This window comes from Dama dama, chromosome 25 (assembly GCF_033118175.1).
Source record: "Dama dama isolate Ldn47 chromosome 25, ASM3311817v1, whole genome shotgun sequence".
In the NCBI taxonomy this organism is placed as follows: Eukaryota; Metazoa; Chordata; class Mammalia; order Artiodactyla; family Cervidae; genus Dama; species Dama dama.
In genome coordinates, this window is record NC_083705.1 from 22,187,614 (window position 1) to 22,203,026 (window position 15,413).

At 35.1% G+C, this 15,413-nt stretch overlaps 1 protein-coding gene across 6 annotated transcripts in view; it reads left to right on the forward strand.

Annotated features, from left to right (window-relative positions):
- CENPK (centromere protein K) overlaps positions 1-15,413 on the forward strand; it is a 32,302-nt gene that overhangs the window by 2,334 nt on the left and 14,555 nt on the right. For 3 of the 6 annotated variants that reach the window (XM_061129679.1, XM_061129683.1, XM_061129684.1), the window contains exons 2-5: positions 2,465-2,603; positions 4,633-4,689; positions 9,102-9,174; positions 13,268-13,314. In XM_061129679.1, coding sequence (XP_060985662.1) covers positions 2,487-2,603; positions 4,633-4,689; positions 9,102-9,174; positions 13,268-13,314 — 294 coding nt within the window. In that variant the 5' untranslated portion in view covers positions 2,465-2,486. Of the gene's footprint in view, positions 1-2,299; positions 2,389-2,464; positions 2,604-4,632; positions 4,690-9,101; positions 9,175-13,267; positions 13,315-15,413 lie in introns of all 6 variants that reach the window. The other 3 variants (XM_061129680.1, XM_061129681.1, XM_061129682.1) reach the window with 3 other exon arrangements.

Here is a 15,413-nt window from a genome sequence, read left to right on the forward strand (position 1 = left end):
CTCCAGCATTTATTGTTTGTAGACTTTTTGATAGCAGCCATTCTGGCTGGCATGAGATGATACTTCATTGTGGTTTTGATTTGCATTACTTGATAATAAGTACTTTTTCATGTAACTTGGTCATCTGTAGTCTTCTTTGGAACATTTTCATTTTTAAGTCACATTACTTTTTGGTATTGACTTGTCTGAGTTCTTTATGTATTTTGGATAGTAACCTCATATCAGATATATGATTTGCAAATATTTTCCCCCATTCAGTTAGTTGCCTTTTCATTCTGTTAGTGGTTTCCTTTGCTGTGCAGAGGCTTTATAGTTTAATATAGTCCTACTTGTTTATTTTTGCTTTTTTGCCAAACTCCCCAAATCATCACCAGGACCAATGACAAGGAAGTCGCCACTTATGTCTTCTTCTAGGAGTTTTAGAGTTTTAAGTGTTACATTCAAGTCTTTTAACCATTTTGAGTTAATTTTTGTGTATGGTATAAAATAGTGGTCCAGCTTCATTCTTTTGTGTGTGGCTGTCCAGTTTTTCCAACACCATTATTGAGAAGACTCTCCCTGTCATGTATTCTTGGCTCATTTGTCATAAAATTAATTGACCTTATATGTGTGGGTTTATTTCAGGGCTCTTTATTCTGTTTTGTTGACCTATGTGTAAAATTTGCCATCTTAATCTTTTTTATTCAATAAATATAACTTGTCAAATGGTCTCCCTAAAACACTTCCTCCAGAAGCCCACTCAGAAGACGTCTGGTTGCCTGTTTCAAACCAGATAAATTGCTTCTTTGCTTTTGCTTTGTGGTAGACCCCAGATGGGCTTTTCCTGGTAGCTCAGCAGTAAAGAATCCACCTGCAATGAAGGAGTCACAGTAGACATGGGTTTGATTCCTGGGTGGGAGAAGATCCCCTGGAGGAGGGCATGGCAGCCCACTCCAGTATTCTTGCCTGGAGAATCCCATGGACAGAGGAGCCTGGCGGGCTACAGTCCACAGGGTTGCAGAGTCAGACATGACTGAGGCAACTTAGCACGCACGCACACACAGACCCAAAATACAGGGAGATAATTGCCCATAGGGAATACTTCTTAAAGGCTCCCCCCCTCCCCTAAACTTTAAATTCTCCCTGACTTCCCAGGTGACTCAGTGATAAAGAGTTTACCTGCTAATGCAGGAGATGTGGGTTGGATCCCTGGGTGGGGAAGATACCCTGGAGAAGGAAATGGCAACTCACTCCAGTACTCTTGCCTGGGAAATCCCACAGATAGAGGAGCCTGGTGGGCTGCAGTCCACGGGGTCTCGAAGAGTCGGACACGACTGAGCGACTTTACTTTCACTTTTCACTCTGGTGCATTGGAGAAGGAAATGGCAACCCACTCCAGTGTTCTTGCCTGGAGAATCGCAGGGACAGAGGAGCCTGGTAGGCTGCCATCTCTGGGGTCGCACAGAGTCGGACACGACTGAAGTGACTTAGCAGCAGCAAACTGGATTCTTAATCAGCATTATCTCATGTCTTGCTAAATCGGTTTCTTTGATCATCTTCCCCATCTTGGTAACTGACAACTCCATCTTTCCAATTGCTTAGGCCCAAACTTTTAAAATAATAATTGATTCATCTTTTTCTTTGACACTCTATAAACAGACTGTTAGGAAATTCTTTTGGCTCTGTCTTGGAAATACATTTAGTATTGGACATTTTGTACCATCTCAATATTATCCTGGTCCCCATCTTACTTGGATCATTGCAGTAGCATTTTAACTGGTTTTCCTACTTCTCTCCTTACTGGCTGTAGTTACTCAGAGTAACAGTGTTAAAATATAATTCAAATCTTGTTATTCCTCTTTTCAAAACTCTGATCATTTCTCATTTCAGCCTATGTCCTTAAAATGACCTGTAAAACCCACATGATCTCATGCCTGTTATCTCTCTGACCTCATCTTGTTTTCTCTGCCTTACTCTGCTCTAATCACAGTGGCTTCTTTACTGCTTTAGGACACAGCAGTCATGTTACTTCCCCAGGGCCTTTGTACTTACAGTTCCCTCTGCCTGAAGCCTCTTCTCCTAAATATCGATGTGTCTTACTTCCTTCTCTCCGTATTTTTGCTAAGTTGTCTCATTGACCTTATATGACCACCCTGTGAAAAATCATGTTGCCCCTGTCTGAGCACTCCCTTTGTTTCTTCTTTGTCTTGCTTTTCTTCATAGTACTTTAAACTATTTGATATATAACACATATGTATAGTTAATCTTTTATTTTATTTATAGTTTATATTTATTTATATTTGTTTTACTCTTTTTTGAGTTTATATTGTTTTCCTCAAGTGAAATGTAAGCTCCTTGGTTGGAGGAATATTTGCCTGTTTTCTTCACTGTTACACCTTTAGCTTCTAGGTGAGTATCTGGCAGGTAGTGGGTATCAATGAATATTGTTAAATGAATATTTTTTAACTTTAGTTTTTCTTACAAGGTTAACAAATATCATAAGGCACATGTCAGTGAATCAGCAAGATTTAGATCCAGATAGTACTACAGATGTGGAAGATGTTGCCGATGCTGAAGAAGAACTTATTAAAAAATGTGAAGAAATGTGGAAAGATATGGAAGAAGTAAGTATCAAGACATAAAAGTGATATACTAATTAATTACTGTAAGGTTGAATTCCATTTCAGTAATAGACTTAAGAAAGAATTACACTGGTTTCTGAAAGCAATTGTGCATGTGTGCAGTTGTGTCCGACTCTTTGTGACCCTATGGACTGTAGCCATATGTGACCCTATGAACCTGCCAGGCTCCTCTGTCCATGAGATTTTCCAGACAAGAATACTCGAGTGGGTTGCCATGCCCTCCTCCAGGGGATCTTCATGACCCAGAGATCGAACCCGCATCTCCTGCATCATCTGTATTGGCAGGCAGATTCTTTACTGCTGAGCCACCAGGGAAGCCTGAAAGCTGTTATATTATATGATAAATACTTACATATTTTTTAGACTTATAAGCATTCATTTTATAAATTTTATACTAGATGAGCTGTAGAAAGAGAAAAAATTATGGCAGTCCTTGCCCTCAAGGAGATTATCATCTAATGCAGGTAATCACAAATTATAATATGGTGGTAAAGTTTAAAGATTATACTTAAGAGGAGTACTAAGCCTAGCCTGAAAGTGTCAAAGATAGCTTTCTTAAAGAGGAAATAATACTGAATTCATTTCAAAAGGATAAATAGGAGTTAGCCTGTGAAAGTGGGAGAGGTATACAAAGTATAAAGAACAAAATATATAAATGTTGGGAGAATTTAGAGAACTCTAAGTAGAATAGTGTGACATTTAAATTAGGAGAAGAAGGATTTGTAGAGTGAGAATGGAGAGGTAATTGGGGCAAGCACATGAAGGATTTTGTTGAATGAATATTATGGGGAACTATTAAAGGATTATAAACATGAAGTGGCATTATGAGATACCTTGTTTGAGGAAATAACTCTGGTGGTATTGAAGAAGATGGAATGTAGAAAAGGGAGACTACAGAAGGAAAGAATATTCAGGAGGCTCTAGTAGTGGTCCTATAAGAAGTACTAAAGCCAGAGTCTTGTCATTGCGAATAGAAGAATGGATTCAAGAGGTACTAAGAAGATTGGACTTAAAGGACCTGGAGGTTAATTGTTGTGAAATGGTGATGGGGAATTACAGATAGTTTTAGGTTCCTTGCTTGGGCCATTGAGTGGTTAGTGGTTTTTATTTTCCAAGATAGAGAATAGAAAGGGTAAGAAGACTTTATACTTAATGGAGTTTGAGTGAAAATATGAATTAATTTAGAAAATTTGATTGAATTATTTGTACATTTCTGAGTTAATGAGATAGAATCACTCTGGTGCACTATAGTATGCTGGTAAAAATTTGTTTTACTCAAAATAGTGTGATATATGATACAAGCCATAGACTTTTTTTACATCTTATTCCCAGTAAAATTTTACATTAAGGCAGGTCAATGGTTTTTTTATTTTTTTCCTTTTTAAAAAATTATTTTTTAAGCATATATCCTTGGTACTCTGATTACTGAATTTTTAAGGTACTTCGTGTTGTTTTTGAAATATTTTCAATATAGAAGTTTGAATTTAAAAAGTAACAAAACATTTTTATGGAAAAGTATTGCAACTGGAAATAAGCATAATTAAAATTTAAGTTGCCCATATTTTTACTTAGATATAATCAATATTAACAATTGTGAATTCTTTTTTCAATAGCATAGTAGCAATGTCTCCTGATGATTTTATTTTCTTATGATTTTAATTGTCTTCTTGTTATCTTTCTGTAGTGCTTTCCCCCTTGTTCTATTATTTCCCATTTTTCCATTATCTAGTTTCTGATTCACCCTAGCTATTTTTGGGTTTTTTATGCTCATTTTTTCATTCTGTGTTGAGTCAAGAGTCCACTTGTACTTTTGTTGTGTTCATGTTGGGACCTGTTTGGCTTCCTTCTTGATCCTCTTGCTTAGGAAGTAAGGATTTTAAAGATTGTTCTCATACATAAGATATTTGTATATTGTTTTAGAGGAATATTACATTGGTATAAAAGGATAGAGGAAAGAAATTGTCTATGGTATATACTGTGTGATTTGTTTTTCTTTACTTTTTAAATCAAGTGTCAAAACAAATTATCACTTACTGGAACTGAGACACTCACTGATTCAAATGCTCAGGTATGATTCCTTTTGTCCTTCCTAAAAGTAGAATACATTGTGTTTTAGGTACAAAATGTGTTTGTGTTTCTGCCAAGTATAACATTTTTGTTACTACCTGTATACTTAATGATTTGGAAAATTTTCTCTTCTTTCTGATTTAAGAGAAATATTCTAAAAACTTTTTGAATAATCTGTTCTAAGTAAATTTATTATTTATGTTTTAACAACTGTGCATGCATTCAGCATGGAGTGAATTGCTCATTGGCTGCTATCGTGATACCTTGTTAAAAATTAGAACAAAGACTGTCCTATGTTGTGTTAGGTGCGCTAGCCACAGTTATTTACTTTCTGTGTGGAATCTTTAACTAATTTTACCCTAAGGTTCATAAAAAGGATTAAACTATTCATCTGAATAATCAAAGACCTATGGAATTAGTTTAGAAATACACCAGTGGTTCAGTGCAACAGGTTAAGAATTTAAAGTGTGACAGAGATGACAGCACAATCTTTGGGAAAGGGATGAATTAGTTAGTAAAGAATAGTGGTACGACTAGATATTCATCTGGAGAAAATAAAATTGGACTTCTGTCTTTTATTATAGAAACATAAGTTCTAGATGAATTGCTATGAAAACCGAAGAAAAGCTGGAGACTGTGCAGTCTTGGTAGAGACAAAAGAAAATGGCTTGGCTAATAATAGAAATCTAGACATGGTAAAAGAAAATTTAGATGCATTTGACCATATAAAAAGTTAAAAATGTTATTATAATAAAATCTCTAAGGACAGTTAAATATGCAAATAATTCCAATGAAAGTTCTCCAGAAATACTGGGAGCATGTCAAAAGACATTGGAACCTATTGAAGGCACTCAGCTGTCCGTATTTGGTATCAGGTGAGCATCAAAAAAAATAAAGGCTTCAGCTGATTATAACTATGAAAACATTAAAAGCTATGAGCATAATACTCCTAAGTAATAAATGAGAATGAGTGAGAAAGAGACAAGGAAAATGCTAATTTGTCACTTTGAAAAGTGCTTATTACAGCAGAGCTTTGAAAACTGGTCATAAAAAATTAAGTCATCTTTTGTAAAAAGGTTTGTATCCATCAATAAGTAAATAATGTTCTTTTGTACAGGGTAAAACTGAATTATATTTGGGAAATCATTGTACAATAAATAAATTATCTAGTTTCCTTGGGAAATGTGATTCTTTTCTTGTAGAAATTGAGACCTACTGAATCAGAATCACTAGTTAAGTTTCCTGAATGATTTTCAGGCAATAAGCCAAACCTCAGTTTTGAGGGAAGTGCTTAGGTAGTGGTAAATAATCAGAATCCTGAGATAGTCAATAATAACATTATTCAAAGATTCCACAAAATGTCTTTTCCTATTGTATTGGGGGTCTCCAACATTCCTCCCAGGTTTGATGATTCTCTACAATTATTCAGAGGGCTCAATCTATAGTCATCATATTCATGACTGAGATAATTATTGCATTGAAATGACACAGAATAAAATCAGCAAAGGGAAAAGAAGCATGGGTTTAAGTCCAGAGGAAACCAGGCATGAGCTTTCAGGACCCTTTCCCAGTGGAGTCACAGAAGACATACTTAAATACCCCAGTGAATTGTGACGAGTGTGAAACATTGTCTACCAGGGAAGCTTATTAGAGACTCAGTCCAAAGTTTTTTGTAGGAGGTAGTTAACATAGGCCGGAGAAGGCATTGGCACCCCACTCCAGTACTCTTGCCTGGAAAATCCCATGGACAGAGGAGCCTGGTAGGCTGCAGTCCATGACGTCGCTAAGAGTTGGACACGACTGAGTGACTTCACTTTCACTTTTTACTTTCATGCACTGGAGAAGGAAATGGCAACCCACTCCAGTGTTCTTGCCTAGAGAATCCCAGGGACGGGGGAGCCTGGTGGGCTGCCATCTATGGGGTTGCACAGAGTTGGACACGACTGAAGTGACTTAGCAGCAGCAGCAGCAGTTACATAGGCACCCTTTTGCCTGTCAGTTATCAAAATACCAGACTCTTAGGAGGAAAGCAGGTGTTCAGTATAAATTGTATTTTCTCACAGTTTGGGCACAGAGAGCCACTCTTGTCAGATTGGTGGGAACCTACTTAAGATCCAGGTTCCTAGATGCCAGGGGCCAACCTTGCAAGCAGGCCTTTAAGGATAATTTCAAGCTTGCTTAGTTTATTCTCTTCAGCATATCTATTCATTTCAAACATTCAATATTAAAGCTCAGTCCATTTTCTAAAGCAAGAAATTAAATGGGAAAATGGTAGGATTTCTCAAATTTTTTAAAAATCACTTTAGAAATACTACTTTTTTCTTTGTTAGAAAGGGTTTAATTTTATAGCAGTATCAGATGTAATTTGCGTATTTGCCTTAGCTGGGCTGTAAAAGGTAAGAGCTGAGTTTCATCAGTATAGTATGAGGTTAAATTATATTTTTTAATAGGTTAAAAAAACGAGTGTCGGTAACTTTATGTATTTTGATCTAATATTTTCAGGAAAAGTGATATAGAGCCCTTATCATTTTGATAGTTTTGCCTAGTTTAAATTTTACTTTTTAAGAATTTGTTATGCTTTTATAGTAATAATAATAATTAGCATTTATAAGTGACTTTATAGTTCTCAAAAACTTTTTTACATTGTTAATTATCTCTAAGAAAATTATGTTATACTCTTCTTTGGTAAAAATTTATAATACCTACAGATGCATTTTTATATAATTAAGTACATCTTTCAGAGACTAGGTTTTTCCATCTGACTATTCAACAGCCAATGTTATGATCAGGAGTAGGGTCTTGAAGCTTCCTGATCTGTATTTTAAAAATTGATTAAACAAGAGTACTTGAGGGACTTTCTGGTGGGTCAGTGATTGGAATTCGCCTGCCAATGCAGGGGCTGTGGATTTGATCTGTGGTCTGATCTGTGGGTCCAGAACTAAAATCCCACCTGCTAGAGTGCAGCTAGACCCTCGCACTGCAGCTACTGAAGTTAGTGCACTGTCGAGCCCAGGCTCAGCAACAAGAGCAGTTCTTGGTCCCTGCAACTAGAGTAAGCCTCAGCAGCAAAGAGCCCACGCACCACGGCAAAGCAAAGCACAGCCAAAAACAAATACGTACATTTTAATTATTAAAAAAAAAAAAAGAGTACTTGGTAACTTTTTAATATAGTTATTACAGGAATATTTATTGCATTTTTAAAAATATTTATTTTTTTTTAAATTTTTGACTGTGTTGGGTCTTCTGCTGTATGAGGGTTTTTCTCTAGTTGTGCAGAGCAGGGGCTGCTCTTTAGTTGCGATATGTGGGCTTGTTATGGTGGCTTCTCTTGTTGTGGAGCATGAGGTTGTAGGCACACAGGCTTCAGTAGTAGTGGCTTGAGAGCTCTAGAGCACAGGCTCAGTAGTTGTGACACATGGGCTTAGTTGTTCCGTGGCATGTGGGATCTTCCTTCACCAGGGTTTGAACCAGCATTCCCTTCATTGCAAGGCGAAGTCTTAACCACTGGACCACCAGGGAAGCCTCCCTATTGCATTTTTGAAATGTAAGGTTTTGATCTATTTGTCTACCTATAAAAATTATGTAGAAGAGATAAAAATGTTCTGAAATTTAAGCATGTGTTAGTCACTCAGTTGCGTTTGACTCTTTGCAACCCCGTGGACTTTAGTCTACCAGGCCCCTATGTCCATGGGGTTTCCCAGGCAAAAATACTGGAGTGGGTTGCCATTTCCTTTTCCAGAAATTTAAGCATACATAGATGTTAATTTTTTGGTCTGATCTGGCAACAGATTTATCACATAGATTTGTAATTTATCAAGATTAAAATGATTGGAATCACCTAATATCAGAAACATTTATTTTAATTTATTTTTGGCTAAAGGGATATACAATTTACAAACTTCGGTATAGTAAAACTTTTTTTGTGTATGACTGTATGATTTGTGGAATAAGTCTCATTTTATAATTGTTTTTTATATATGTATTTAAACTTATTTTTAACTGCTCAGTTAAACTAGTTGCAATTTTGCTAAAAGGGCATAGAAAGAGGAAAAAAGCATCTTTCAAGCAAATTTGTCTTTAAAAATTGGCAAGAAATAACTTTTTTTTTAAAGAGTATTACTTCAGAGAATAAACTTAATGTACTTAGTTTTAGGTTGAATGCTAAAATTAGAAATGATCATTTTTAGGACTGTATTGCTGCTATAATGGCAATTTATAGGTATAATTAATGTGATTTAAAGGAAAATTATGTTGGGAGTAATAATTTTTTATAGTTTAGATGGCTGTTACATTAGCCACTTATTTTAGGGACTTGTATTAAAGTATTGAGACTGTTTACACATTCATCTATGAATAGATATGAATATTCCATAGGAAATAACTTTGTTTTATTCTCTTCTTTTTTTTAAATAGCTGTCATTATTAATTATGCAAGTGAAATGTTTGACTGCTGAACTTAGTCAGTGGCAAAAAGAAACTCCTGAAAGTAAGATTCTTAATTTTAGATTTATATTTTTATAAGCAAATTAATGTTGAATTAATTTAATGATCACAAGAAGAATTCAAGATGTATTTAACTTTCTTGAAATTGGTCTAAATTCCATTGCTATAAGGAAGTCACCTTAATTTTCTTTTTTTACACACAGAATTTCATACTTCTTTATTATTATAGATGAGCATGTCTGCCTCACATTAGAATATAGTAATCTTGATTATGGAGACTTTATTATAGCTATCACTTTATCCTTATAGACACTATTTTATATGTTCAGTAGAAACTGTATTGTTTCCTAATGAATGAAACTTACATAGTGGAAGAGAGAAATTATTTTAGATACTTGCATTAAAAGCTACATAAATTTTATGTTGCCTTTTGATTTGTCCAACAGTATTTTTGCCTTTAGTTGAGAAACAGAAAATTACTTAAAAATCTGTGGTTATAATACCCAGCTAGGAGATATTTTTCTGTTATTAAAGATTGCATTCCTTTAAGTGGTATGTCTGTCTGTATTCGATCTTCCATATGGATTGTACTCTCTTGTTTCGTTTAGGTCTCCCTTCTGCTTTCTTCTACCCCTCTGTCTCCTTTCCAACTTTCTTTGTTTCCTCTCCATTTTCTTCCAGTTATCGGGATTCTTTTTTCTCATTCTCTTCCTAAACAATTTTATCTGCATTCTTGTTTTAAACTATCTTGTTTTAAACTAAACTATTAGGTTGATGCAAAAGTAATAGCAGTTTTGCAGTGTTGAACCTTGCCATTTAATATTGGAATATAATCTTAAATAAATTGGTTATGTTATACATTTAATGCACATTTCTAGCTTTATGGGTTTTTTTATTGCTAATGGCATTACTTGCTGCTTATTTTACATTTATTTTAGACTAGAGAAATGGTGTGAGACAAAAAGGAAGTTCTAGTGATTTTTCTTATATGAGTTCAGAATGGTGATGAAGCAGCAGAGATAACTTGCAGCATCAACAATGCATTTTTCTCAGGAACTGCTAATAAACGTATAGTGAAGTGGTGGTTCAAGAAGTTTAGCAAAGGAGATGAGAGCCTTGAAGATGAGGAGCACATGGCCAACCATCAGAAGTTGACAACAACTAGTTGAAAGGATCATTGAAGCTGATCCTCTTACAACTACACAAGAAGGTGTGGAAGAACTCAATGTTGGCCATTCTATGGTTGTTCAGTATTTGAAGTAAATTGAAAAAGTGAAAAAGCTCGTTAAGTGAATACCTCGTGAGCTGACTGAAAGTAAAAAAAAAAATCGTCGTTCTAAGTATTTTCTTAGTGTATGCAACAACAATGAACCATTTCTCAATCGAATTGTGACGTGTAATTTTAAAAGTTGATTTTATATGACAACCAGTGATGACCAGCTCAGTGGCTGGACCAACAAGAAGCTCCAAAGCACTTAAAGCCAAACTTGCCCAAAAAAAGGTCATGGTCACTGGTGGGTCTGCTGCTGGTCTAATCCACTACAGCTTGCTGAATCCTAGTGAAACTGTTACATCTGAGAAGTATGCTCAGCAAATTGATGAGATGCACTGTGCACCTACAACTGGCTTTGATCAACAGAAAGGGCCCAGTTCTTCTCTGTAACAGCACCTGACTGCACAGCACACAACCAGTGCTTCCAAAGTTGAATGAACTGGGCTACGATGTTTTGCCACATCCACCATATTCACCTGATTTCTTGCCAATGGACTACCACTTCTTCAAGCATCTTGACAACTTTTGCAGGGAAAACAACCAGCAGGAGGCAGAAAATGCTTTCCAAGAGTGTCGAATCCTGAAGCCTGAATTTTTATGCTACAGGAGTAAACTTAACTTTTTTCTCATTGGCAAAAATGTATTGATTGTAATGCTTCCTATTTTGATTAATAAAGATATGTTTGAGCCTAGTTATAATGATTTAAAATTCACGGTCTGAAGCTGCATTTACATTTGCTCAACCTAATATTATGTTCATGCCAATGTCCACCATTGTTTTATGTCTTCACTACCACCTTTTAATTTCAGCACCTCTGATATGTATGTATATACAATTGTGATTTTAATTTACGTTCAACCTTATATCTTGTTGCCTTCTCTAGCATTATATTGGGCATCTCAAAGACCACTCACACTCTGCTATTAAAATGTTGGTGTTCAGTGCTTTTTGCTTCTTACTCTATATGCTATTTCAACATTATATTTTTATGCTCCTATTTTAATGTGTTATGTCTGTATTAATGACTTCTATATTAGTTTGTTAGTGCTGCCATAACAAAGTAGCATGACCGAGTTGCTTAAACAACAGAAGATTTTTTCCCCCCTCACAATTCTGGAGGATAGAAGTCCAAGATCAAAGTGTTGGCAGGGTTGGTTTCTTCTGAGGCCTCTCTTCTTGACCAGTAGACTGCCTGCCATCTTCTTCCTATGTCTTCACATGGTCACCCATCTGTGTTCTAATCTCTTTGTATAAGCCATTCATAATGGAGTAGGGTCCACCCTGTTGACCTCATTTTAACTTAATTATGATCTAGCCCCAATACAGTCATGTTTTGAGGTACTAGAACTTAGGACATCAAAATATGAATTTTGGTGAAGTGGGAATGGGTGGAAGGATAGGGAGAGGACACAAAATTTCCACAGCTTTCATATCTGTATATCCATAGCAGACTTCTCTGTAACATCACACTTGTATATCTCTCTACCTTCCAGATGTCTTACAATCTTACATAAAGACCTTGTACTGCTAGCACTGAACACACTGACTTGTTGGTCAAATACCCACATTGCCTAAGTTTGTGAATCCCATAGGCTGCCACACTGGAAAGAGTTTTAAAATCTTTATATTCTTAGAGCCTGCCATATTGGTTGAAATGTTTGTATGAATATGAAGTGCTACTTTTAGTCACACTTGTCAAAAGGGACATTTTTAAACTTTATATTCTTAGAATCCTTTTCATTGTATAGCTATCCCAGGGCTGCCTATAGTTAGTCCTATTTAGTTCTACAGGGCCTATGAATTACATAGTTCTTTTCTGTTAGAAAACCCCCTAGCATGGAAGAAAGCTTAGGAAGTTTCTGGTAGCGTATCATTTGAGAAATTTTAGTAACACTTTTATTAGGAAAAGTAAATTAAGTATAAGAATTGAACTTTTGTAAGTATAAGGATTTGATTTTGTTATATGAAAATAGAATATTAATTTATATTCATCAGAGTGGCAGAATTTTTAGAAGAGTTTATAATATTTTTGCTGTTTCGTAGTCATTGCTTCCAGAAAATTAAAAAAAAAAAAAAAAAAAGAATCTAGCATCCTATTTTAAAATTCAAAATACACATTTTCTTCTGTGAAATTCACTTTCTGGGAATCTATCCCACAGAAATGAAAGAATCAATGTATAAGGACATAAATAAAAGAATGTTTCCTGCATCATTGTTTTTTGAGGCTAAACTCTAGACACAAAGTCAGTGCTCAATCAATAGTGAAATTGCTCAGCACATTTGATGAACTTACCCTGTGGAATATTATGCAGTGATTTAAAATTATGAAAAAAAAAATAAAAAAAATAAAATTATGAATTTGACTTACTCCTGATGAATGTACAGGATTTCCATGTGGGTTTCGTTGAGTGAAAATAAGAGTAATGTGTATGGTATGATCTCATTCTAGTAAAACTGGGAATGACAAAATTAATCATCCTTTGTTTGTATATGTACAAATATGCATAGACTGTATACATTGGATCTATGTTTGTATGCATAGAATCATTTAACCAGTGAGAAATATTTAAGAAACACACTGTAGAATATTGATTTTGTTTTTGATGGATTGGGAAAATAAGAGAAAAAGGCACTGAAAACAAAATGTGAAAATATGACATTTGTCTAATGTGATATATAATTTGGCTATATATGCAAAGGTGTTAAATAAAAATGTTTATAAAAACTGAACACATCTCATAAACATTCTATTGTATATAAATGAAAAGGGAAAGCAGTATCTTAGAAACTACAAAATCAAATTCTTAATTTTTGAGAGATAACTAAGCATATGTATAATTTTTGTTTGTTTTGTTACTGTAGTGATTCCCCTGAATGAAGAAATTCTGGTAACATTAGGAAAAGAAGAGGTAAGTCACTGAATGAATTTGTAGTAATCCAGAATAGCTTATGACAAAAAGTGTTTTGGATAAGTTCATGCCATAGCGAGTGAGATGAAACTATTTTAAAATTGTATTAATTATGTTTTATTGAATAGGATTCTTCAGATTATTTGAATTTTGAAATATATAAACTTTACTCTTGTATTTAATTTTTGTTGGTTAAACTTCATAGTAAATGCTAAAAGTTTAAATATAACTAAATGATTATACATAAACATCTGTCCTTAAAGCCTAACATAAAGGTCAATAAAGATGTTTTTTAAAGCATCAGTTTATTAGATCAAAGTTTAGGAGGTAAGATAGAAGCAAACAAGAATTTTAAACAAAGTTGTAGAGCATTGAAATAGATAAATATCTATATTCTTAGAGACAGAATCTGTTGAATAGAACTGAAGAAAGGCTTTGGATTTGAAGGAACCTGGTACTTGAAAATTCAGGGTTCAACTGTAGAGCTTAAAATAAGATTTTTTTAAAGTAAGAACAGACCTCTAGGCCTTTTCTCTTTTTCTTGCAATCAAGTGGCTAACTTTCACCCACACACCTGAAACTGGAGGTATGTTATATGAAGACATTAAACTATTGAGGCTTTGACCTCAGCACACCAGGTTTAATAAGATTGGTATGAGGTCAAAAGTCAGAAAGTTCAAGTTAACATTTTTAATACTGTGTGGTGGAAGTTCCAGCCCCTTCCCTTGATCTATCTACAGGGTTCCCTTGTTGTTATTAAGTTGCCAAGTTGTGCCCCAGTCTCTGTAACCTCATGAACTGTTCCACGCCAGGCCTTCCTGTTCTTCACTGTCTCCCTGAGTGCTCAAACTCTTGCCCATTGAATCATTGATGCCATCCAACCATTTCATCCTCTGTCACCCCCTGTGCCTCTTGTCCTCAATCTTTCCCAGCATCAGGGTCTTTTCCATTGAGTTGGCTCTTCACATCAGGTGGCCAAAATATTGGAGCTTCAGCTTCAGCATCAGTCCTTCCAATGACTATTCAGGGTTGATTTCCTTTAGGGGTCCTACAGTATGGTATAAAAGTAGCCTCAAACTGGAGTTAAAATAACCTCTGGAAAATGTAATGGCCCTAGAAAAAAGGTCTATAAGTATTAATACAGGGGGGTTCCCAGTGGAAAGCAGGGTGGATGTTCATCAAATAGTAATTTATGAATGAAGTTTGTTTTTGAGCTTTAAATGTGAATTACCAAATTTCATTCAACATAGTGTTGGAGGTCCTAGACTCAGCAATCAGTCAAGAAAAAGAAATAGAAGGAAGCTAAATTGGAAAGGAAGAAGTAAAACTATCACTGTAGATGACATATTATACATGGAAAATCCTAAAGACACTACTAGAAAACTACTAGAACACTTCAGTGTATTTGGTTAAGTTTCAGGATACAGAATTAATACAAAGGGATATATTACCTTTCTCTACACTAACAAGGAACTAATGTAGACATGTAAGACAGTCCAGAAAGAAACCCACACATTTTTGGTCATTTAATCTACAACAAAGGAGAGAAGAATTTACAACGGAGAAAAGACTGTCTCTTCAGTGAGTGGTGCTGGGACATCCATAAATAAAAAAATAAAACTAGAACATTCTCTATCACCATATACAAAGTAAACTCAAAACAGATTAAAGACAGAAAAGTAAGACCAGAAACCATCAATCTCCTAGAGGAAAATATGGATAGAACACTCCGACATAAATCGTAGCAATGTTTTTTTAGCTTTGTCTCCTAAGGTAAAGGAAAATAGGACCTTATTAAATTTAAAAGCTTTTGCACAGCAAAAGAAAACATCAACAAAATGAAAAGGCAACCTGCTGAATGGGAGAAAACATTACCAAATGCTATGACTGATAAGGGGTTAATATCCAACTTATATAAATGACTTATACAAGTCAACATCCAAAAAAAAAAAAAAAAAGCTAGGATTTCCCTAGCAGTCCAGTGGTTAAGACTCTGCATTTCCACTGCATGGGGCCTGGGTTCAATCCCTGGTTGGGGAACTAAGATCCTGAATGCCACATGGAAACAATCCCCCCAGAATAAAAACAAGCTGATTAAA